The following is a 26,738-nucleotide window of genomic DNA, read 5'->3' on the forward strand; positions in this document are numbered from 1 at the left end:
GCAGCGTCCCTGGATGTGTGGCTCCTCTTACCAGTGAAAAGGCAACCAAGATTCTCTTCCCAACACCTAAAACTCATTTTTCTACGGGTAGTAGGGAAAGATAATGGGTATTTTCAAAGGCTGTAGGGTCTGGACGCAGAGTTGTTTCATGAAGGAAGTTGAGGTTTCCCCTGGGTGGAGGCCCTATTTCAGAGGCTTGTAAGCACGATGGGGAAGAAAGAGTTGTTCCTTTCGCCAACTAGGAGAAACTAGTGTCTGGAATGAGGAAAACGTTGAGGTTTTTACCCTGGATTTGGCATGTTGGGTGGTGGTGAAGTGGAGGACTCCTTTTTGTTACTTTCGTGTACTACTCTGTAATCATTGCAAAAGGGGAGCAGCTCCTTGTGAAACATGAGCTGACCTAGGGGCTGCATGGGAACCAGAAGTAGCAACATGGCAGCTTCCTTGAAGAGTGCAGAAGTTGATTTGACATTAATTACATGGAGAAAAGAAAACTGTGTTGACCTGGGTCAGAACAGGTCCTCACAGGGGAGCCTGATTTAAAGGTGTAGGAACTTACGTACACACAAACTCTCTCTCTCTCTCTCTGTCACACACACACACGCGCGCACACACACACACACACACACACACACACACACTCCTCGCCCTATTCCTCCTTGAAGAGAAAGGCTTTTTTGCTCTTATCCCCACCTCACATTGTAAGAAGGGGCCAGGAGCTAAGGAAGATAACACGTGAAAAATGCAACTACCCCCAAGATTTTAAGATTCAAAGAAGTGGAAATCCTTGGGAGTGGTGCATCCATACTTTGGAAAGAAGGAAATCCCTTCATTTCTGCATTCATAGTCCCCTGAGACAGAAGGACTTTTTCTTTCTTAGGCTTCCAATTGATGTGGGAAGAATCATCCAGGTGTACCTGGCAGGATGACAGATGGGATAATGGAAGCCAGGGGAGTACTGTTCAATCAAGTATTCACTGTTCTCCAGCTGGGCTTACCAGTGGAGTGAAGTAGGAGTGGCATGTGTGGGAAGGGGAAAGACCAAAAAAGCAAAAGCAACATCCATATTCTCGAGCCCCAGCCATCTTAACTAGTCTCACTTTAATTACTTTTAGTAGGTCCTACCATACTGTGAGAGAAGACCAACACGACTGAAGTTGCTGTTATGATTAGATATTTATTGAACACCAGGAAAGAGTCAGAACATTAGACTTACAGTGTAGGAGTAGAACTGAACCCTAGTCTGTGAAATGACAATTTCAATTAAAAGCTGTCTGGCCATGAAGAAAGAGAAATGATCCTGGATATAGCTGGTCCTCTGAGCTGGCAGAGCTGAGCCTCCCTCTGGTCTTCTGGTGGCAAGATGCCAAAGTTGAATAGTGTCTGTAGGCATGATGACCAAGTCCTAGTGCTATGGGCATCTTCCCTCTGGTATTTAGAGAGGACTACCAGAAGCCCCTGGCAGAGATACTAGAAGGGCCCAGGGCCAAATCCAGCAACTGGCTTACTTGAGATGCATCTGGCAAATTCTAAGGCAAAGCCAGTGACTCCCAGGGGCCCCGGTGTTGGCAGGGCAGACACTTTGGGCTATCCAGGAAGAGAGGTAGCAGGGAAGAAGGCCATGCAGAAGGCAAGGACTGAATAGGCAATTATGTCAGCAGATCCTGGCCTAATGGGGCATTTTTAACAGACATTCTTTCCCTCAGTGGCCAGAAACTCATAATCCAGAGGAACTGTGTCCAGCAGGCGGGCGTAGTCGCCATTGATCTGGGCGGTGATCTGGTACTCCTGTCCTATGCAGGGCTCATCAGAGTAGTTGTTGCCCAGATTCTGGGAAGTTGGCTCATCACTGGAGCAGCCACTTGCGAAGATAGCCACCCTCATGGTTTCTCCAGAGTCGTTGGCCTCTCTGGCATGCGCCCTATGGTCCAAGAGCTCACCACCCATAAGAAGGGGCTTGGGGCTGTGGTCCTGGTTTCCCACCCTTCTGCCTCAATTCTTGCCAATTAATTCTCAGGATCCTGCCACCCAGGGATTCTGGAAGCAGAAGGCAGATAGATCTAAATTATCCTTTGTGTTCAGAGGGCCAAAACAACCTCAGAAGGTGCCTGAGAGAGGGAAGACAGCTATGTCCTGACCCTGAAGGCCTCCGGCCTTAGGATTGGGTCTGTGCCACATCCCCCTTCCTCCATGTTTCCTGCCAGTAATGAAAATTGAGGGCAGGGACGGGGTCAAAAATGGAAGAGGAGAGACTTTCTTACCTGGCCGCTTCATAGACATGCTCTAGAAAAGAAGGAGGAATCATGTCAGAAGTTTTCATGGCAAGTGGACAAAGGTCAAGCATGGATCCTGGGTACCAGTCAAAAGATGAGGGAAGGGTACAGAGGAGGGGATTTTAATATGTCTCAGCTTTCCAACAACTGGGAGGTATTGGGGAGGTGAATTGAAACACAGAGATGCAAATTTATCAGGTAAAAGAAGGGGAAGCACATTTGGTCACTATCCTTTTTGTCATCTTGGACTCAGGATATTGGGCTGGAGCAGTTTCTCGGTATGGGTTGGGGGAGGGCACTGGAACTGGACTTGCTCTTTACCCAGGAATCTCCCCCAAGGATCCCCAGAGAGTCCTTGTGGGAAACTTGACTGTCAGGCCACATACCAGGAAGAAGGGGCTGGATTAGCCTGATGCTGATGGTCATTACCCAAGACATTCCCAAATGCACTCACCCCCACCATATAACCAGGAAAAACCATGGTATTGGTTACCATTGCCCCCTAGTGTCTGTGGAGGAGGAGTGTCCTATATTCCATACAGGCTCAAAGGCTTAGGTTGGGGCAAAGACAGATATTTCTTGGTACTGCCCTCTAGGTGCTTATAATTTTTCAGGGATGCAACTGGAAATGCAAGCATTAAATGACAACAAAGTAAACAAGGGAAGCCACAGGACTTTTGCCTTATGGTAGAGCCCTGCATTTCTGTGTCTTACTCTCCCATTGGCCTATGAGCACCTGTACTGCAAGGGTCGTGTCTTTTTCATCTTAATATGCCCAGCACCTGTCACACAATAGGTGCTCAGCAATTATGTTAAATTAAATTGATGCTCTGAGGCTGTCTCCCTTATATAGAGATAGGAAAGAGAAATTTTTGGAAATGAGACTAGGTATAAGGAAGTGGTGGGTTGAGAAAGCTGGCTAGAGCCACATCACAGAGAGACTTGAATAGAATGCTACATTTTGACCTTTATCCCCTGGGCCATAAGAAACCATGGAAGGTTTTTGAGAGAGAAACAATTTAATGTGGTTACCGTTTATGCCCAGCCTCATCAAGACTATATGCGAATACTTTCATTTTAGTGCCCCTGGGGTTTGTAGTCATGTGCTATCAAGTTCAGCCTCATGGTGATAGCCATGCTAACTGGCAAAAGCCAGAGCTTATAATTGAAACTGGGAGAAGGAGATACTCAAGGCTCCCTTCTGGTGATGGAAATCCATCAGACCCATGGTAGTAACCAGGCTATTTGGGAGTAAGAGATACTACAGAGAATAAGACAAATTGATGCTAGGCAAAATGACTAGTGCACTGGGCATTGAGAGACAGCTAGTATTTTTTTCTTTTAGAAACAAGCATCCCAATTTTTTTCCTCTCGCTTGGTTCATAGTTTTTAAATGGCTCTGACAACTGTGCTGTCATTATGCCACTTCCATGCTTGAAAAATTTGGTAACTTTTAGTGCCCTTGCAAGGCCTGGTGAAGAAAGTCCAAATTATTTAACCTGGCATTTAAGGCCTTCTATAATCAGGAATAAGCTTTCATTTCCCATTGTACTTCCCTGTTGCCCATCTACAGAAGTTTTCTTTATTGATGACCCCACTCTCAGTTGTCTTTCAGGCCCTAACAACTATGCTGAAGTAGTTCTCTCTTCCTGAAATACTGTCTCCTTACAAATTGTTTTCATCCTCCAAAATGTGGTCTAAGATATTCTTCCTTCTGAAATCCCTTGCTAATTACTCAAGCCTTAAGTTACTCTCTTCTCCTCTGGATCCCTTTAACATTGATTGTCTTCTCTAGTTTTTGAGCTCATAGCCTCTATTGCTATGTATTGTTATCGATAAACCCCATGTTTCTACCTTGAATCTCCTAAATAAATTGTGAGCAACTTGAGGTCAGGGATTGTGACTTCTCCTTCTTTTGCATCATTACAAGTTGACTCGTTAGAAAGATGGCTGTACTTGACTGAGTACCAAAGACTAGCACGTTTAGTGCCATAAGTCTTATGCCAATGTTTGCTCGAACATCTGCCTCCCTGCACCCCAACCTTAACTCCCAAACTAGGCCGGGAGCTTCTTGAAGTGCCTAACACAATGCTTGATACAGAATTTAGGCTCAAGTATACTGACAGAAAGAATAAATGAGCCAAAGCCACCTTCTCATATTCATCACTAACCTTGTTGGGACATCTTCCGACAGAGCACGATATAGGCCATAGTAAAAACCACCATACAGCACAGGGAGATGATGAGGATGATAGCAAAGACAGGCAGGCTCTTTCCTAGAGGGTAAAACAAGATCAAGTGGTATTTGGTTGAAAATAAGGCCAGAAACAAAAACTCTAAGGAACAGCCCAGACTAGGCCAGGCCTTTTTCTTTTTCATTTTCCATATTCTCCTAACCTTCTTAGCTAGCCAGAGAGACAAAACTTCAGTCCCATGAGAAAGACTTGAGAAAGAGATGCCATGTGTAAACAGGTTTTTCCAGATTCACTGGTGGGCTGATTGGCCTGGGCATTTGAGCTAGTTGTCCATGCTTTCTATAGGGCCAAGACAGGTTTTCACCTTCCCTTAGAAAAAAGAAAATAATATCCTGACTTTCCAGCTTCACCAAAAATGCTACATACCTTATTAAGATTCTGGTCAGTTACTTCTAGCCACAAAGATTCTTCCCATCACACTCTCTGGTCAAGTCCCCAGCTTCCTTCTTTGTCAAAACATATTTCCACTGAGCCACTTGAAACACATATTCCCATTATGCCTAAAAGCTGAAAGAATCAACTGGACTTGGCTTCCAGTCCTAGATCTGTTATTTACTTGCTGTATGACTATGGTAGGAAGAATAATGGTCCTCTAAAGATATTCACATCTAAATTCCCGGAACCTGTCAGTATGTTAGTTTACATAGTAAAAAGGAGTAGAGATTTGAGAATGCTACATTGTTAGTTTTGAAAATGGAGGAAGGGGTCCATGAGCCAAGGAATGTGGGTAGCTTCTAGAAGCCAGAAAAGACAGACAAGGAAATTAATTCTTCTCCAAACCCTCCAAGAGGAGCACAGCCTTGCTGACTGACAGTTTGATTTTAGCTCAGTGATAATTGTGTCAGACTTATTTCCAGAAGTGGAAGATAATATATTTATGCTGTTTTAGGATACTAGGTTTGGGGTTAGTTTTTACAGCAGCCATGGAAAAATGAATACAGTGACCTTAGACAAAACTTTGACTGTCACTAGGCCTTAGTTGCCCCATAAGTTCAATGAAAAGATTGGATGATGTCTAAAGCACTTTTAGCTATAATATTCTGAATCTAAGAGGCTAGGTCAGGGGGGATAGAGAGAGGCGTGAGGAAAGGAACCTCAGTGTACTTAGGATTTGTTGCTGCAACTGGCTTGTTTTCATGAGACTGTAAGATATCGTGTCCTAGGAATCCAGTATTTGTGGTCCTCAGAGTGTCTTGTTGGAACTGAGAGAATTCAAGTTATAAGCTGGTACAAATCGAATAAATATTCTCTTTTGAAGAGAGTCAAGTACTAAAAAACTTGGTAGAGAAAATAGGGCGCAGACCCAACATCTAAGAACTTAGACTTTGCCCAAGGTTATTTTCTCATTTTTCCAAACCAACTCCCTATGAGGCATTTTCTAACTTCTCTTCTCCCAATAGATGTTCTTCTGGGAGAAGAATGGAGCTATGGAAATCTTGAAGCCAAAGATGGCGATGCAAATGTGGCACATAAAACAGGTTTGAGTGCTGCCCAGGGATAGCCAAAAAGCTCTGCAATCAGGAATGGAGAGGTACAAAGAGCATTTGGAAGTCCATTCTCTCAATTATACACAGGCAGAGAATGAGTACCAGGAGTGATAGTTATCAAACTATTTAATTCCAACCAATCACAACAAATGCGTACTGTAGACTTGGAGTCTTAGAGATTCCTTGGTATACCTTTTGTTGCATGACCATGGGGGTGGTCTAGAGAGTTCTGAGGAATGGGACAAGGCAGCCCCAGGTAATAATGGAGGGCTCAGGGGTTAAGGGGAGCAGCTAATTATCAATTAGTGTGAGAGTGTTCTATTATTTCAACAGTCAGTGTAGTCATGTCAATGCATACCAACTGACTATCAGATGCAGGTGAAACACAAAAGATTTATTTGGGATTTGAATCTCTGAGACCCTGACTTGGGAATTTTCAAGGCCTTGGAGGAATCAGAAATCAGCTTCAAGCGGCTTGAAGAGCCCTGGTTAAGAGCTCCAGCAATGACACTCTGCCATTATCCTTACCTGGCTGAGGTGATGATGTCATAATGTCCTTATCCGTATTCTTGCTCAGAATGTTTGGAAAGTATATTACTATGACAACACAGAACTAAATAAAGGACACATTTATCACTCCCCTTAACCTCACTCTGACTTTGCTCATCCCTGGATCTGTATCTCTCTCTCTACATCCCACCCACTTTACCCATCCTCAGTGCCCTTGACCATTGCTTGGCACATAGCAGGTAATGATTTGCAGAGTTCAATGCTGTAGAACAGTGTGCATAAGGGAAAGTTTTGGTCACAAAGCTTAGAGTTAAGAAGAAAACATAGAAATCCTGACAATGTTCCTACCTGGCCCATGTCAGTGGTCCAGTCCCAGGATTGCTTTACTGTAGATATTGCTATGAATATAGAGAATAGGGTCAGAGATGTCTCTCTTCTATCAAAAAGTTGAGAGATAGGAGATGGTTGAAAAGGTTGGAGTCCTTCTCTGGCCATTTGTGCTGTACTTTGCAGGGTGCCTGACCATGTTATCAACCACTAGTACCACGAGATGAGGCATCTTCATTTCTTACTGTTAGGTGTGGGCAGTGATAAGAATTCCCATCGAGGGGAGGTAATATACCCAAAGTCACACAGCAAGTCAAACTAGGAGCAGAATAGAGTTTAGTGTTCTTGTTTTTTTGTATTTCCAATGGGAGTATTCTAACTCTCTCTTTCCTTTTGCCTCAGAAGTTTTCACAAAAAAAGAGTATATATTCATCATTGTTACCTTTCTTTTGTTTCCATTCCTTTACTGCTATGTTCTCTCTGAGGAACCAAGTGACTGTTTATTAGCCATTCAATGGCATTGTGATTCCTTCCTTGGCTACCATGACACCATTTTGAACCTCTACTACTTCCTCAAACCCTAGTAAAACTCACCTTTCAAGGGGTATGTCATGGTTGTAGGTGCCTCAGTCTTGGTCTTGAGTAGCTTTGAGGAGTCTGCAAGGAAAAGGGAACCGATTGAAGGGACCTTGTACCCTTGGGTGAACAGTTTAATGCCCTAGGGAAATAGGAAGTAAGTAAAGGCCATTCAGGTCCATACTTGGACCTGCCTCAACACTTCTGTCATGATGCTGGTAAGTCCTGTGTTGCTTGTTCATCTTTCATACATCAATCAAGGACAGAGTTTTTAACTCAGGATTAATAGATCTCAAAGGAAACTGTAGCTAGAGTTCAGAGAGTCAGTCAACTTGGATGGGAAAATATATTCTATTTTTACTAACTTCTAACTGAGACCTAGTAATTAATTATCTTGAGAGAAACTTCGGAAGTATCATAAAGAAGGTGGCAATGGGTGACATCAGTGAAAATGGTGACATAATACCCTCCAGAAATTTACCCTTTAACAACATCAGTGAAATAATGCAAAATTTGATGTAATCAACTTTTTTTTTATTAGAATTTTGCAAAATAGCCAAAGGTTTGCAGCACCTTAGACAGGATTTATGGAATAAAAATATCCCAGTTTTGGTAAGAACAGCAAGCTTTGTGCTGTTTTAACTTCTCCTAGTCCCCTTACCCCTTCTACTTCAGAGGTAATCTTGAACATACAACCCCATTCCAGGTGCTGGAATGAGCCCAACAAACTTCATTTTTGAATAATTGCCATTATTTGGCCTGTCTGGTGGTTCCCTGAAAGACCTGACTCAAAAGACTTGTTTTATTGGTCACCCAGTGCTAAGAGCCTCTCCCCAGGGATGGGGTAGCATTTGTCACACAGCTGCCTGAGGCAATGGATAATAGGTGAGAGAAACAAAAAAACTAACCAAAATAGCCTTAAAAACAGTTGAGGAATAAGATTTCCATAGGGATTTTGAAGAGTTCTGACACAGTTCTGGGAAACTAGGAGGCCACATACAAGCCCAGGGCCGTGTACCTGCTCAGAAAAGACATGAGAAAACCATAAGCTCCTCCCTTTTGCTAGCAGAGGAAACAGCATGCTCCGTTTTAGATGTGGCGAAACATATTAGTAGATAAGGCTGGATAGGTAGGCTGAAAACAGACTAAAAGAGTTTGGGCTTTGTTCTTTGGTTGGAAGGATCCATGGGGTGTAACAGAAGGTTACACCTTTTGAGAAAGGTTTACTTCTTTTTGAGAAAGGAAGCAAAAATTGTTCAGTCTATTTTTTTTGGAAATAATTCTGACAACAGTGTGGTAGGATTTTCAAAGGTGAGGCAATAGCATATTTTTCCCATTCATTAACAAATACAGTATTCATCTAGTGTCTAGTGTCTTCTTTGTGCCAAATACTTTGCTGGGCTCTGGAGGACAGCAATGAAGTAGACAGGTAGAATTCTGCACTCTTGAATTTTATAATCTAGTGACATAAAATATATACTCAATAAATATTGAATAAGTTGATGATTTTGTAAGAATGTATGAACATGGAGAGAACATTTAGAAGACGACTGAAATTGTTTTTTAAAAAAGAATATGAGACCATGAGGGTATAGGAAGAGAAAGAAAAAGCCTAATAAGGTATCTGATTCAGTAGGTGAATTCACAGCACTTGGTAATCTTGATGATTATTTGACGATGCGAGGTAAAAGAGAAGGAGGAGTCAAAGGTACTGCTGTGTTTTCTAACAGGTTTGAGGAACAGGTTTGGTGAGTAAAAGGTACATTCAGTTTTGAACAAGCTGAAATTAGAAATGAAGCTGTCCAGAAGGTAACTAGACACTGGGATCTAGCAGTCAGGAAAAAAAAAAATTACAGATAATATTATGGTTTGAGAGTCATCAGACTACAGGTGATATTTGAAGCCACAGAAGTAAATAAAATCTCTTGATAATATAGAAATACATGCAGAGATGAATAAGAATTGAGTCTTTGAGAACATTTACAATTAAGGAGTGAATGAAAAAAGAGCCAACAAAGGTGTCTCAGAAGGATCATTCAGGAAGGTCTTAGAAGAACCAAGATAAATTGATAGCAGTGATTGAAAGAATATTGAGGAGGATAAAATGGCCAACAGGGTCCACTGCTGCAGAGATGTTGAGGAGGAAAAGTATGAATGGAGAGGTCTTGGGATTTGGTGATATGGAGGTTAATGATGACCCCAAATTACAAAGTTATATTGTGGTGAATGAATTGAGTGATTCAGCTGGTGGAAGTTACCTTCGTGAGAAGGTTGGTAGTGACCATAGGAGAGATGAGGTGGCAGATGGAGAGAAAGATTTTTGAAAAATAATATATATATATGTATGTATTAGGCTTGCACACTGACATATGTATATATATTATACATGCGTATATATTTGGCTTAGGTAGAGGATAAAGGGTATTGCAGGGCATTGGAGTAGCTGATGTTAAGAGTTCAGGAGGAGGGGCTTGTTGTGGAGAGGAGCAAAGCATACCTTACTCTGAGCCAAGAGGAAATGGATAGGGAAATATCAAGGCAGAGAGGAGGGTAGTTGATAAAATTCACATCTGAAGAGGGCCTGGACCTTCTTACAGAGGAAGGAAGTTACCTTATCTTTTAGGAGCAAGGCTGGGGGCCTGAAATAAGGTAGAAATGTTCTGAAAAGCTGCTATGAGGAATGAGACAAAGATAAGCAAATAGATAGACACACGGCATGGGGGCAGGCAGTAGATATCGCAGGGCATAAAATTAAAGTGGAGTCAATTCATATCTGTGTTTTGTTTTGTCAGCAAAGCTCAGCAGTCCAAGAACATGAGCAAAAGCAGGGCCTCCAGAGACATTCTAGAAATAAAAACAGTGCAGAGTGAGGTGGAAGGGTGAAAGGGCTGAGAGTTCCGTAGGGCAGAGGTGAAACGGGGTCAGACTCAGGGGACAAGGTTGGGTGGACAAGGAGGCAGGTAGAGGTAGCCAGGAAAGATTACCTTGGCTCACAGAGCAGGGAAGAGTGGAAGGCTGAAAATAACTTCCCTGAGCCTCAGTTTTCCTATCTATCAGTAGGGGGCAATGGCAAGCCCTGCTTAACAGCACTGTAATAAGCATTGACTGTGAGAAGGAATAAACAGGCGGGTTTACTGTGAGCAAGTTCTTGCCTAGATGGTATGAGAAGTAACTCACAGAAAGGCAAGAATGTTCAATTCGTCTCTTTATGAAGTATACATTCTTGGATTTTCTGGTCATGCCCTGCCCTCTCTGCTTGACCAGACTGTCAGCACTTAGAGAACTGGGACACTGTTCATATAACTTTCAGGGCGGACTACTCTTGTTCCTCCCAAAACTAACAAACCATGATCTACAGCACACACATCCTCACTACAGCTTAACTTTGGGAAACAAATTCCTCCAGGCAAACATAAGAGTCTCAAACCAACATCAGTCTCCTAGCCCAAATGGCAGTAAGCCATTTGGGCTAGGTTTATGCCCTCTCCTTACACAGAACTATCCTCAGAAGATAATAATTTTCAGATAGTTCTGAGGGAAATTCCCTAAAATCGGTTAGTTTCCAACATGTTTTGGGCAATGGTAACCTTGTTGGGGTGTCTTTCTTTCCAAGGAGATCTCTTGAAAGCTAAGAAAACTCATCTGGACATATCACTGCTGGACTCTTCATTTAAGCCTCAGCTTACAGTCTTTATATGCATAGTTTGTAGTGCTCCCAGGACAGTGCTGTAAGGAATAGTCAAATCTTGATTAACAAGAGCCCATCTTCAAGGATACTTCAACCAGAACTTGTATTTGGGTTTACAATGAAGTGGGGGAGGGAAGTTAAAAGAAAGCATGTAGATATATTAGATCAAGCCTAATCAAACAAGCAAAACAATAACCAAACAAACAGAACACGCAAACAAAAAACAACAGCTTTCAAAGGGTGCCCAGGATCTGATATAGATTCAACCATGAGAAACAATCAGACATAGTAGGAAGAGCATGAAATCTGAGTGCAAATCCAGATTTATACTTCCTTGCTGTGAGACAATGGGCTAGTAGATTCCCCTTTCTGATTGTTTCCTCTTCTGTAAAGTAAGAGTAATGATAACTATCTCATGGGACAGTCGTGGGGATTCAATGAGAAAATGTGTGTCAAGTTATTGTACTTTGTATCTGGCAAATACAATGTGCTAGTAAATCTCACTCTTTCCTTTACCGTCTTTATCTACTTAACCAATGGCATGATAGGCAGTGTCTCTATCCCTGTTTTCCCCAGTCCAATTTTTTTTTCTTTGTGATTGTATGAGCATTGCCTGCCTGGGATCCTACTCTCCCAATTCTTCTTTTGCATAAGGGCACCTTTTGAGGTATCTTTGGTTCAAGTTGGTGTGTTAAGATGCTCACCAGGAAAGAGGGCTGCTCACCTTTGACCACAAACTTCACAATGTCGCTGTGCTGCTCAGAGCCAACCTGGCCCTTGGCAGTGCAGAAATAGGAGCCCGAGTCAGCTACCACTGCAGGCTTGAAGAGTAAGGTACTTAAGGTTGCTACTTTGATAGGTTCCTGGTTATTAGTCTGTTGCTTATACCAAATATAACTGATGGGAGGAGAACCCCGAGCCTGGCATTGAAGGCTAATCCTCATTCCCTGGGGCACCGTGAAGCCATAACCACTGCCAGTTGTCACTGTGGGCTTGGAGACAGAGACTGTAAAGAAAAGACAAGACAGGAAACTCTGGGCAGTCGTAAGGATATGGGACCACAAGGCTGAATCATTCTTGTTGGGCGTAAGGGCATGCATATATCTGCAACTGGAACTAAAGGGGGCTTCTGACTTTGGAGGAAATAGGAAGGAAAGGGCAATACAAATAAAATGGCTTCCTTTGAAAGTAGGTACTTTTTGGTATTACCTGGGGTTTTGGAACACTTGGAAGTAAAAATCAACTGATCTTTAAAAATAATGTAGTTTGTTCTGGGGCTCAAGTAGAGCTTTTGATTACCTGCAGTTGTGGATTATCAGGGCCAGACCTTTGTAAAATTGTCCAGCAAGCAAACTTATCCTGGCTAACCTCTGCCTCCCTTTCCCCAGAGCTTCTCTATCAGCATCTATCTACAAATTAAATATACTCATTTTTGAGTTGTAAAGCCCAGAGCCCAAGGAGGGTAACTGGTCTATGGATACTGGCATTTCTGGGACACTCGAAGGGATAGAGATTTGCAGGGCAGGAACCCTTCCCAGCACTTCCTAAATTTAACCATGGGAATGCTGACCCTAAGAATCCGCTGCCTGTCCACTTCCTCTGATAAGCACATATACCTGTGGAGAGCCTCTGTATAGATAAGCAAAGGCCTCTGGATTTTTCAGGCGTTTCTAGAATTACATCCACTATTGATTCATTGATTATCAGTGCTTTCCTACCCCCATAGTGACTCACGTTTCTGGACACGGAGCTCAGTAATCTTATCTCTCACAACTTGGTTGCCATCAGGAGTCTGCCAGGTGACTTCACACGTGTAGTGGCTCCGGTCATCCATCTCCAGGGTGCTCAATTGGAGGGATACATCTCCTGGAACCTTGTGGCTCACATGCAGGCGGCCCTGGTACTTTGCCTGCTGGATATGGTCTCCAGAAGAGTCACGTAGAAAGATGGTGACAGGGTCTGAGCCACGTTGTACCAGCCACTTCACCAAGACTTGGGTGTAGCCTTGCTGGGGGTCATAGGTGCAGGGAATATTCACATCCCCTTTCCAAGGTCCTGTTACGCTCTCTGGCACTTCCAGGATGGGACGGCCTGAAGAGGCGGAACAGAGGAAAGAAGCAAACGTAGATGGCATACCTACTTGGCAACTAAGGTGGCAGTGACAAACCTCAAAAGGTTTCTGAGAAACACCACTCAACTTTCTTTCTATCACACTTTTGTGTACCTGTGCCCTTTTGCTCTTTGCCAGCCTTCTCGTCAATCAGAACCAGTCTTCAGAATGAAAGCCTTTAACATTGTTTAGATCTTGTGAGTTTCAAGTCCTTTTTATGTTACTGTCTTGCTATGAAGGTGATCCTAGGTAAGTCACCTTCTTACCATGGAAGATTCATTTACTTCATCTATAATGTGGAGAGTTTGGATGGTAGGCGCTCTAGATATTCTATCAACTCTGTCGTTCTGCAAATCCATGAAAAAATTTTCTTTTCACATTTTCCAAAAGAGATGTGGAAGCAAAAATGCTAAGCATTTGGGTCTGGACTATTTCATTTTGTGTAAATTTGCACCTGGAGAAACGTGGAGGCTTTTGAGATCAGTAAGAAAGGGCCCTCTGCCCTGTTATCTTCTCTTGTTCCCTTAGAAATCCTCAGTGAGTGGGGTCCCAACCCTAAGCTGTTCTCTGGAAGACAGGCAAAAGGAAATACTGAGGGTGGAATCAAGTGTGAGGAAGAAGTCTGGATATATATTCCTGTTTAACAAAATCATTAGCTATTGTTAAATTCGAAACCTGCACTTTGTAAACCTGACTTTTTTTCTGATATCTTTTGTTTATTTTCCTTTTGGTTTCTCTTAGTTCTTAGCAAGGATACATAGGAAAATTTCATCTTGAGGGGGAAAAGATTGCATCCATTTTTGGTCTAGAGAGGAAAAGGTTCTGAGTGAAATCCTGAAGCTGGCTGTAGTAGGGGTGGTGATAGAAGCAATGGGAGATTGCTCCTTGGCGTACTTGAGAAGGAAACCCTTAGGGATGGGGGTGGGGGTGGGGGAAGGAGGCGGGGATGTTGAAACAGCCATTGCCTCCCATCAGAATTTTCCATCCATAAGCTCTTATTTAGAAGATTTTTTGTCTATTTAGCTGGGGCCAGGAGTGTGGGGTGGGTATATTTCGGCAATATATTCATGTCTCTCCTAAGAGAGGTGGTTTCAAAGATATGAGGTATTCCTGAATAAAAACCTTTTAATGAGCCTAGAATTACCAATATTCAGTCAAGTGGATGGAAGATGACATCTTTTGGATGGGTTGAGTGTATGTTTTCTAACTCCCAGAATGTACTGTCCAGCATCAGGACTTCTGTTAATAGAGATACTAAAATCAAGCCTCTAGCCTTTGCCCTCACCAGGGACTCTTAGAACATCAATAGCATATTTTAGTCAAGAAAAAGCCCTTGAGTAGAAAAGAATAAATAAACTTAAGTCCATGTTGCTAGATCCACTATATACTCTCTGGAATGCTTCGAATTTGGCAGAGAGCAGAACTCAGACCTACGAATGGGAATACAAGAGGGGCAGATTTTGGTTTGCTCTATTTTCCTAATTCTATTTCTTTTTATGTTATTCTTTTCTGCTTTTCGCATCGCAGAACGGATGGTTTGCCTTAAAATAAACTTTGTGATTAATCAGAGCTGTCTGTGGATGGATAAACTGTCTGGGGGAAGTTCTAGGCTTTGTTTGGGTCTTAGCATTGCTCTTTAAGGTCCCTTCTAATCTTAGGTGGTCCAGTGTTAATAGACTATAATAGAAATAGAAGTTATATAATTATATGATCCAGCTGGTGGTGAATTTTCACCAGGTAGTGGGTTTCACTGTGCTATAGATAGTTCACACCTCCATGTGATTGCAGATACAGCTTTTCATCATCATGGACATACATGCCCATACATATTTTTGGCCACATGCAAGCACAAACATACCATGCTTAAACCCCGTGAAAACTGTGAGCCTCTTGGTTTAATAGGCTATTCCCATTAATCTTCCTCTGGACTTTCCCAATGTCCCTCCTCTTCTCTGAAAAGCATTCTCACATTCCCCTCTTGGGCAACAAAGCAGCATTCTGCTGTGAGTTGAAAATGCCTTTGTCTATGCATATGCATGTCTTCCTTCTGACCTTAGGGGAGCTGCAAGGCCTGGCTTGTATTTTTCCTCCCTGGGAATTTGCTGGAAATTCTCACAAAGCTCAGTCTGGCCTATCAAGAAAATTGCTAGATAGTCTCAATTTCTCAGTTTTGAAAATCACTTCTGGAAGTAGGTCAGGCTTGACTCCTCCATCCCAGAATGAATAGGACAGAGTTGGTAACTAGACTTCCCAAAATGGCATGTTTTTTTCCCCCTTTTACTGTTTTTTTCCTTTCCCTTCTTCCTCCTTTATTTCTTCTACTCATTGTTCCATTATGCTTCCGTTCCTTTTTTGTTCCTTCTCCTTTTTCTTAATCTTATCTCCTCTTCCTCCTCATGCTTCATTAGTTGCATAAAGAGAGACTGGATTATGGGTACAGGACATCACAAGAAAAATGACATTGTACTATTCCTCATGCTCTCTGATCTCCAAAGTGAAGTAAACCACAATACCACCGACTTGTATCTTCTACCTTTCCTTGTAGTTCCCCTAGAATCAAGTAGGAGCCCCTAATGAGAGCAGGAAGGTAATGAAGGACTGTATGATGTAGTAGGAATAACACTGATCTAAGCGCAAGGTCTGCCTTACCACATATCTCTCTGTGTGACCTTGGGTAAATTACTAAACCTATCTGAACTTCAAGTCATTATCAGTAAAGTGGAAGTAATAATAAAGATTCTATGGAGGATAATTGTGAAGGTTAAATGAGTTTATACATGTGAAAGCACCTAGCATATGGCTGGCATTCAGTGGGTGCTGGATAAATGTCAGTCTTGTCTGATGCCCTAAGTGAAACTTCTTGTATTTGTCTTAAATTATTCCTATCCTATAGCAGTCTTCAATATGTCATTTCCTGGATAAACAGATTCATTAGGTTGGAACATTGTCAGCTCTTTAATATTGACATGAAGGAGAAGTCACCACACGGTAAGGTAAGGAACCACTCTCTCCTGTCTGATATAATCTACTGAGTTATGGGCAGGTACTAGGTTGTCTGTGGGTTGTAGGGCAGCCAGAGAGAACACAGCAGCCCTTGCCTCCAATAACAGGGCTGTTTTGGCAACCAATGTAAAATGTTGGCCAAATTAAGCAATACTCCTGATTTTCCTGGAAGATTGAGTATGAAAAAACCATTTCAGGAAACCCCCCACCTCATGGCGGAACACTGTGCCCATTATGGATACCTCAAAACCACCAAATGACAAGCCACTTGGTATAACAGGGGTTGAGGTACCAAAGAGGATGGAATTTGGAGCCTTCTGGAATGGCATAGCTGGAAGAGCTTTTAGAAATCACTTAGTTGCATTTCCTTATGGTACCTATGGGTAAGCTGAAGCCCAGAGATAGGAAGATGCTTACTCAAAGTCACATGGATAGCAAGGTCAAAGCTAAGTCTGGAGGCCTAGAATACAGGTTTTCAGAAGCTACACTGCTTTCTTACCTTCTTAACTTATTAAACTGTCAGTCAAAATTGAAACCAGCAACCTTTTACCTGGGCCTACCTGACATGGCTTCTGGGTGTTATCCAAGGGTTAGATATTATCCCATGATTGTCTGAAAAAAAATGCCCCCATCTGCCAGCTGCTTTCTGAAAAATCTTTCCCATAATTCCAGAGCCCTGCTCTCCTCCCTCAGGAAATGTTTGGATTTCCTTCAAATATTGGCCTTCCTCAGGAGAAAGACCACGGCTGGATATTGACTTAAGGAGCTTTGATGAAGGAGGATTTGGCTTGAGAAAGAGGGAACAGTATTGAGCTTAATGTGGTCCTGAGACCCAGCCTTATAAAAGCAAATGTCTGATGCCTGTGTAATGGTACTGAAGAAAAGAAAGGTTGAATTTGCTAGGTGTGTGCTCCTTTATAAGACCCATTCTAGCTCTCTTTCTGAATCCCCTTCCTCCCATCATCACAAAGAGGGTGACATTTTCCATGTCTCTATCCCATTCCCCCACGTGACTGGCTTCTCTCCCTTTCCTGGAATGCCTCCTGGATGGAGGTTTAACTTATATAATAGATGTTTATAAGATGTTTCTGAAATGTTTAAAATGTATATAAAATGTGAATATTAGAAATTTTTTAAATTTTGATTATCTTGACGTATCTCTTAGCCCCACAGGAAGAGGCTAGCAGCTTATTCTGGCCCCTACAGGCTTTTTAGCAGTGAAGCTGCAGTCCCACAGAGCTGTCCAGCTGAGAAACCCCTTTAAGGCCAGTCAAGTCAACCTCCTCACTGTACAGATGGGCTAGGAACAATGAGGTCCAGGGAGAGGGAAGGTATTATTTGCAGCTCAGCATAACCTGAGCCTCAGGTCTATGGTATAAGAACCTGTATACAAATGGAAGGTCTGCTTCCAGGTCTGGAAAAGCTCATAGGCTGGGGAAGGAGCAAGACACATGAGTGCTCTCTCTCTCTCTCACACACACACACACACACGAATGCACACACACACATACACAGACACACAAACACAGGATTTAAATTTAACATTTCTAAAATGCTCCCTCAAGCCCCAGGCTTGAGCCCTAGCTCAAACCAACAGACTTGGAGAAGGTAGAGAGATACATTATAAAACCTGCTAGAGAATGGAAATGTGGTAGTTATAGAAAGAAAAATATTTTTTCAGGAGCATTAACTCTGCCACTAATGCTCTTTGGCTTGGGGGCAAATTATTTTTTCTCTTGGTTGACTTAATTCAGAGTCTTTTCTAACTCTGAGGTTCCAGAGTCTGATGGGTCATAGAGCCCCAGGATAGGGTAACCTAATCAGAGTCAGCTATGGAAAGCTGGATTCTTTCTGACCTCACAAGTGACACCAAGCTAACACCTATCCAGCCTTTTTCTCTAGGGATAATAGGGAAGCAGCAAAAACCCCCTTTACCCTATATTGGATCTCACTTAACTGTTACCCAGGTTGAGTTTCCTGAAAATCCATCTCACTTCTCAGGAGTGTAGATGAGGATGGAGCTTCCCAAACTCCAAGGAAATAATGCCACTATGGAATAGTCCATCCTCCTTTGGGATTTGTATCCAGCCCATAAATAGCCCAGACAAATTGAGTCATGTCTATAGGGAAGAGAGTTAGCCCAGGAATGGGTAAGAAACCAAGTCCTATGAAGACTAGTTGAAAAAGCTGGGGCTGTTCAGTTTGGAGGAGAGAAGAGTCAAGGAGACATAGTACTTGTCCTCAGGCCTTTGAAGGGCTATCACAGGGCAAGGAAGCATCTATGTTCTGTGTAGCCCCAAGAAGCAAAGCTGGGGCTTTTGGATGGAAGTCAGAGGGAACTGGATTTCGTTAAACGAAAATAAGAACTTTCTAACAGTTGGAGCTGCTCCTGGATAGACTAGATGGTCTGGGGAGGTAGTAAACAGTGAAATCTCAATCACTACTGGATGTTTCTGAGCACTTATTCATGACAATGAAGGGTGGTATAGGTTACTTCTATAGTCCTATCCAACTCTTAGAAAACACTCCTTCTTCGGGGGTTGTAAATTTTAACAGAGGACAAAGCTTGGAGGCAGAGTGGTTAAGTCCAATTGTAGAATTTTAGATGAGAGGCAGCAGATGGAGGAAAAATTCGGATGTCATTGGGAACCTTCTTGATGCCCCTGAGATACAAGCCCTAGAAAATCATGCAGATGTTTTCCAAGAGAAAAATCCTTTTTCAATTTCTGCCCAAACTTGCCTTCTGGCTTCTTCAGCAGCCTTCAACTATGTCCATCTATTTTGCTCAAGGCTGAGCGAACCTGCAGAGTTTGGCTGAGAAAACTCACCTGCCCAGTAGGAATAGGCTTTCCTTAGTAGACATTAAACACCAACCCTCTAGCCTTTTGCCTAAGCCAGCAATGGCAGCCAGGCCCCCACTTTCTGCCTTACCATAAGTGTCCACTGTTAGGTGCCCCAGGAGTAGCAGGCCCAGTAAGATCCCCATCACAGCCAGAGCCACTTCTGTCCTTTCTTCCAGCCTCCTGCTACCAAAGAGGCTCAAACTTCTGGTGGCCGCCAGCGTCTGTGCCTGCTTACTTCCCTTCCTTCCCTATATCTCTCACTCAAACTCCTAGTCCCATCACACATTCCCCTTCCTTCCCTATTTCAGCACAGGTCATGTGGGGTGCCCCCCTTCCCCCATCTCCCTGGGGTTGGAGGTTCCAGGGTGAGTGAAGCAATTCTTCCCCCTGCTAGGGTGTTGACTTGACTTTCCCTGGAGCCAATGGGGCTTTCTGGTCTTTGATCTCCCAGGCTGTATTTATTTTGAGTCTCCTCCACAAGATTCAGAGGTTGTGGGGGCGACCTTTGGGATGAGTCTTCTCACTCCAGTATGCGGGTGTTTTCCTTTGTAGTGAGCACAGGGAGAAGAGATCAACTTTGCTGGCCTATCCAATTGTCATTAGTTGTACTGTTAACCCTTGCCTGTGCAGCCTATGCAAATAGACAGGGTGTTGGGCCTGGGGTGCTTTTGGGCTTAAGAGTACAAGAGCTTAGTGTATTAAAGGGCTTTCTACACATCAAAGCTTGAATAATTGACAAGCCAATGGATAAGGCTGTTATGGGTGAATATGCCTCATATCTCATATTGGGGAAGCTCTTTGAATCACTTTCTACAATGGCTCCACCTCTCTGATGGTAAGGGAGAATTCATTTTCATTAATGTTCTCTGTGCTTTTTCATAAGGAATTTATTTTTTACTTCTTTTAAGGGAAATTTAAGCCTAGCCTCCAGTGCAGTAGCCCATTAGTGGTGTGCTCTATTAGGTTGAATTTTTCATTGACTTCCAATTGGTACAGGCCCTTGACCTACAAGAGAGTAATATTATGCCTCCTAGCAAAGCTCAACTGCTCCAGAAATTGCTCCTCTTCACAGGCCCCAGAGTGACTGTAATTTCATCAGCAGTCTAACTAGGTTTGGCACTGCCCTTTGTCTACTAAGTTTTGAAACAGTAAGCACTTTCAAAAGCACAACTACATCCCAAAAATTCATACTGCACTGTAAGTAACATCTAAGCTTAGTTTACTTTTTGATTGGAGGGATAGGAAAGGACTTGGTGAGGGGAGGGAGGAGTTTGTGCAGAGATGGGGAGTGGGAATATAAAGAAACATACTTGCCAAGGGGTGGCTGCATACAGATGATTTGGAGCTGTGCACGGGCTAAGGAGACATTCCAGCATCTCAGGACCCATTATTACATGGAATTCTATCAATCACCTCTGCCTCTAGGGCCCAATCCCCCTTGGCTGAGTGTTCCTTGTTTTTTGAGTACTGCACTCATTCCATCTCACTGGAACTTTTAGCCATTTTTTCCCACCGGGTCCTCACTCAGGAAACCCTGAACTTCAGGGAACCCTACTTTGATATTTTTCAACCAACACCCTATCACCACTACCACCACCACCACACACACACACACACACACACACACACACACACACACACACACACCTCCCCTTCCCCACTAAAAAGCCCACTGGACAGGTGTAAATTTCTGCCTGGCCAGGTTATTGTGTATGTTTTGAGCTACCTCTTGCATTTTGTTAGGACTTCCTGGATCTGAAGATAAAGAAATGTCCTGGGGAGTATGCACAACATTACCTTAAGGCTAGGAAAGACTTCCAGTCTTGCAGTAGGCTCAGTAGCCCTCTTGATTAGTAAAAGAATTGGATGAGAAGTCAGAAACCTGGAGATAAGCCTGGCTCTGTGTCTACTTCATTCTGAGATCTTGAACAAGTCAAATCTCTCTGAACCTCAGCTTCCCTAATTGTAACATGAACATAATTATACTTGATGCTTGTATCGTCTCAGATTTATAAAAATCAAACTATACTATACACACAATAACAACTATATAATGATAGTTGCTATTTAAAATCTTTTACTCTTCCAGTCACTGAATTCAGCACCTTGCATGGGTTATTTCCCATGGTACTTACAACCCCTCAGGTGGGTATTATTGCACATACTCTTGTATCTCTCCCTACCACTCTATACTCCTTTACACTACTTTTCTTTTTCACTATAGAGCCCACCACTACTTGACATATTGTATATTTATTGTCTTACTTGGTTGTTGTCCATCTCCAGAATGTAAGACTGGAATGTAAGGCTTCTGAAGGCAGGAATTTTTGTATGTCATGTTCACTGTTGTATTTCCAGTGCCTAAAATGGTGCCTAGCATATAAGACACTCAATAAATATTTGTTCAATGAACGAATTCAATAGATCCCATTTTACGAATGTGTCTAAAACCCAGAATGGTGAAATCACTTACTTTTATAGAGGGTGCCTAGACAAGATTCAAACTCCTATCTATATGCCTCCAGAAATGATACTGTTAAGTAACACACTATTCTGCTTCATTCATACCTTTAATGACCACTTCTGCAATAGTTCCAGATCTTTTCTGGATGTTGTGAGGGAGAGAAAAGAAATGTTAAATATGGTCCCTGTATAAGTGAGATTTTAGTGTAAAGGAAAGACAAACACATATGAACCACTAATACAAGGTGAATTATTAACTGAGCTGTAAAACTTGTGGTTTGGGCAGTATTTAGTGAAGGAAATAGTAGCGTGGGAAGGCTTCCCAGGTAAAGTGATACTAAAACTACCATTTGTAGAACTCCTGCTCTGTGCTGTGCACATTATCCCTGGGCCTTACCTCACAAGGAAGGCATTATGAATAACCTTTCCTTATTGAGAGAACTGAGGTCTGGAGGTACCGTGGAACCTGCCCATGGTCACACAACTGATAAATGACAGAAGTGTAATTTGCCATCCAAGTTGGTGTTTCAAAAAATTGTACCTTTGATCCTCCATGCACCAGGGCATGAGCCAGACAAGATGAAGTGGTTGAAGAGGAGAGCGATGGATAGTTACTTTAATTCAAGGGGTCCACCTTTTTCTTATTTTCAAACTCAGTGCTTCATGAGATGATAATGTGCATGTGGTAGGAGTTCACAGAATGTGGGTGAGCAGCAGAGAAAACGACTCACACCCTTTGAGGCCCAATATTCAGAGGTCACTGTGGCTCTGTGTCTATTTCTACCCCCATATCCCACCTTTCTAGACAAAGGTTGAAAGGTCAGGTTGGAGAAATTTATCAATGTGTAAACATTATCTGAGACCCTCCTGTGTGTATGTGCACCTTGGGCTTACTGAGCTGGAGAGAAGCAGTGGTACAAAGAGGAAATCCACACAGGCCCTGCTCAAGGACACACACACACACACACACACACACACACCCTTATAAGTACTACAAATAAACATAAATGCACAGATACATATGGTCACACATTTGTGTATAGCTATACATATGTATATAATATGGTCTTAAGCACAAACGTGAGCACATTGATGCACAATACACAAAATATACACACAGAGGCATGTAAGCACATGGGACACAGACACACAAAATATGCATGCAAACACACAAATACACATAGACCTGCACATAGACATGAGAAAACAAGCAATGAAACACAGATTCATACACTCAAGCAGAACATAGGTAGATAATACGTGCATATAAACATATGAACACTTAAATAAAAACACAGATATAACATACATATACAGAGAAATACACAGATAAACATCAACCTAAAGATACATAGAAAGATAAACATGAGGGTTTAGAAGAAAAGTAATGATAACAGGCCTTACATACTAAGGGACAAAGGAATGGCAGAAACTCTTTTGTACAATGGGAGTTGAGAGGTGGTAGCAATCCCTACGGACTTCAGTGGTTTAGGAAAGCTTTCTAGAGGAGCTGGAGTGTGGGCTGGGATGTGAGATTTGGTTAACATTGGATAGGCAAAGAGGATGGGGAAAAATTACAGGTAAGTGGTAGAGAAAGAGCCAAAGTCCAGAGGCAATCAAAGGCAAGAATGATTCTGATGAACAGGGAGAGTCAGTTGGACTTCAGCTTGGTGTATATTTAGAAAGGCAGGAGAAGAAAAAGCTGAGCCAGATTGTGGAGGGTCTTGAAAATAAGGCCAAAATGCCTAGACTTGATCTTAAAGACTTCTATGGGAGCCGTAGAAGGTTCTATAGTGAAACGGGGCCCTGCTGTGGTTGAAAGCAGCTTCTTAGGACTAAATCTGTTTGCAGAATATCAATGGAATAGGATGGGGAAATTGGAAGCAGAAAACTGAGAGACTAATTAGACTATTGGTTGTATAATGCAATGGAAAGAGCATGGGAATGGTCATTAGGAGACCTGGGTTCATTCACCTCTCTAGGCCTCAGTGTTCCCATCTATACTCTAAAGGTGTCATATTCACCCATGGATTTTCAATCTATGTTCTGGGGATCCTTAGGAGTTCTGTAGCAGGGAAGAGGAAGGGAACAGACAGAAATTTAGGTGACTGGATTTCAACCAATGGTGTACTAGAGCCAACTTAAATTCTAAGAGCTGATTGTGTGAATTTATTCCTAACTCTGTGTTTAGTGACATTGTGTTGGTAGTTTGAAAGAAGCCATGATGAAGATATTTACAAGACCCTAAACATAAGACCAGGCATATAATAGGTATTTAATAAATGCATATAATGCACTTTTGATGTTTCTGACACTGTTCTAGGTCCTGGGGGATATAGTAGTAAAGAAACAGACATGAAACTTAAATTTTAATAGAAAGAAAAAAGTTTAAAAAACAACCAAGCAAATATCAAAAGGAAAATCAATCATTATATAATTATATATTATATGGCTCAGCCATGATGTACCAGTAACATAAACACTGAATCTTGCTCTCACCACCAACATTGTCTATAAATAATTTATTTATTAATAATAAATTGTGGAATATGAAGACAGGAAATACTCATATGTGTATGTGCAGGACTTGGGTGAATAGAGGTGAGGGAGTGAATTAGAACTAGATTCTTAAGAATAACAATAGCAATATGAGCATGTTATTCAGAGATATGAAGTGTCAACCCCTGGCCAAAAAAAAAAAAAATAAAAAAAAACAACAGCCAACAAAGTTGAAAATGATTATCTTGGGGAAGGGGAAATATTTTAACAAGCTTCATAGAAAGATTTGATTTTCTTGATTATGTCTATCTAGCTAACAAATATGTATATTGTATATAATATTTCAAATGGTGATAAGTACCATGAAGTAAAATAAAGCAGGGCTATGGGATAGAGAGTGTGAAAGTGTGATAGGCAGAGTACTGAACCCCCAAAGACGTCCGTATACTAATCCCCAGAACCTGTGAATAAGTTAGGTTACATGGCAAAGGAGAATTAAATTTGCAGATGGAGTTAAGGTTGCAAATCAATTGACCTTAACATAGGGAGATTATTTTGGATTACCCAGGTGGGTCCACTGTAATCACAAAAGTCCTTAAAAGTGGAAAAGGGAGGCAGAGGAGTTAGCTAGGTAGGGGGAAATGTGATTATGGGAGAAAGGCACAAATAGGTGCAACACTGCTAACTTTGAAGATAGAGGAAGGGAAAACATGTGCCAAGGAAAAGGGGTGACCTCTAGAAGCTTGAGAGAGCAAATAAATGGATTCTCCCCTAGACCCTAGAGAAAGGAATGCAGTCCTCTGACATCTTCATTGTAGCTCAATATGATTCATGGCAGACTTCTGACCTCCAGGACTGTATGATGGTTAATTTATGTTGCTTTAAGCCAGTAAAGTTGTTCTAATTTGTTATGACAGTGATGTAACACTAATACAGAGAGTAATGAGATAGCACGTATTCTCAGAGGAAATAATATTTGAACACACCTGAATGAAATATGAGAGTAGGCTTAGCAGATATCTGGGGAAAGATAATTCCAGGCATGGAGGACTGCAAGTGCAAAGACCTTGAGGCAAGAACATGCCTAGAATGTTCAAAGAGGTGTGTTTGGAGCAGAGGAGTGAAGGAGAAAATTGGGAGTAGATAAGATGGGAACGGAAAAGGGTGAGGGAGAGTATATTATGCAGGTTCTTGTAGGGCATTTAAATGATTTTAACTTTTATTCTGAGTAAGGAACGATTGGAGGGATCTGAACAGGAGGATGAGATAATCTTATTTGTGTTTTAAAAGGATTGCCCTTGCTTCTCTATTGTAGAATATAGATGAGCAAGGGTAGAAGCAGGGAATCCAGTCTGGATTTGCAACAAATGAGTAAATGCAGGACAGTGACAGTGAAATCAGAGTATAAGGGATGGATGCCAGAGACTGTGGAAAGAAGAGTGACTAGGTTTTGGTTACGTGGCAGAGTGAATCATGGCTAAGTGGAAAGCATAGATACTACTCATGTTGTACATATGGTTGTCCTAGACAACAATAAGGCCATAAACAGAGCTCAGAAATTGTTCAAGGGGAGGGGTTATTTTTAGCAGAAGACAGTTTGGGATTAGCCATGTGGAAACAGAGGTGATGGGACTCCTGCAGTGAGATGTCCTCATAGTGTGAAGAAGGTAGGACTGGAGTCCAGGGGAGATCATGCCTAGAGGGAGAACTTTGACAATCATTCAAAGACATGTGATGGTGAAGCCATGGGAGATTGTCATATCCCTCAGTATAGGAGAGTGCAGAAATAAGCAGGTATCTAAGGATAGAGAGCTGAGAGTTCTATGTGGCACTCAACTCTCTCCTTCACCACCAATTCTAGATCCATACTTAAAATCACAGAAAGTCAGAGCCTACAGGACCCTTTGAGACCACAATGAGTCCTCCTCCTTCGCCTCGACTTCACAGGGGGAAAACATGAAGCTTAGTGATGGAATAGAATGTGTTTAATGATACACAGTGAAGATCAGTGGCAGAGGTAGGATTAGAACCCAGACTACCTTTATTTACATCACACTGCCACTCGTGCTGCTACATCCTCTAATTATGCAGGTTCTAAGAAATTACCCTCAAAAATGCATTTGGGAGAGGCCACTTCTAGACTGGACAGAGTGGAGCTGCTTTGTCTTTACTGAGCCCTAGTTGCTCTCTCTGAAGTGAAAAGCTAATAGTAATAATCAGTCAACTAAAACAACCAAGAGTATACTTGAAAATCAAGCTGGGATCCATTGGTTACATGCATGCATGCAGAATGGAAAACAAACAAAAAATAAACTATATGCCACCGCCCTTATTTTTGATTGAACAATAAGAAGCAGTGTTTTTTGAGCTCTGGTTTTTAAGGTGACAGAAAAAGAGGAAGTGAGACAGTTGTGGCTGTGAGTGGGTGGATGTGATACATAAACTGAAAAAATTTTGTCATTTTTCTACTTCCACCCATTCTACCTACTGACTTGGAGAGTTCAACAAACAACAGCCTAGGAAGATCCCTGGTAGGCTAGGCCTGCAAGCCTTTTTCCTGGTTCCTCTTAAATGGACTTTCAATTTAAATCCAATTAATTTCATCAAAAGACTTGAGTACTTACTGTGTATGTCAGGCTTGTGTTAGGGCCCTTACAAAAATTTTCTCCTTCATTCCTTCATATAGCTTTATGAGAAAGGTACT

The 26,738-nt window shown here is 42.1% G+C and overlaps 1 protein-coding gene and 1 long non-coding RNA gene across 2 annotated transcripts; one reads left to right on the forward strand and one right to left on the reverse strand.

Moving 5' to 3' along the window:
* Nucleotides 1-1,157: 1,157 nt before the first annotated feature.
* Nucleotides 1,158-19,297, reverse strand: VSIG4 (V-set and immunoglobulin domain containing 4). Its single transcript, NM_001131098.1, is given in 6 exon segments — nt 1,158-2,037; nt 2,262-2,283; nt 4,445-4,549; nt 7,447-7,509; nt 12,851-13,207; nt 19,161-19,297. Coding segments are annotated over 6 exon segments (633 nt in total). The 5' UTR covers nt 19,216-19,297; the 3' UTR covers nt 1,158-2,006.
* LOC129052945 (uncharacterized) lies at nt 4,649-25,522 on the forward strand. Its single transcript, XR_008518090.1, has 2 exons — nt 4,649-6,764; nt 16,120-25,522. It is a non-coding gene; the product is annotated as an uncharacterized LOC129052945 (long non-coding RNA).
* Nucleotides 25,523-26,738: the final 1,216 nt, after the last annotated feature.

Source organism: Pongo abelii, chromosome X, assembly GCF_028885655.2.
Source record: "Pongo abelii isolate AG06213 chromosome X, NHGRI_mPonAbe1-v2.0_pri, whole genome shotgun sequence".
In the NCBI taxonomy this organism is placed as follows: Eukaryota; Metazoa; Chordata; class Mammalia; order Primates; family Hominidae; genus Pongo; species Pongo abelii.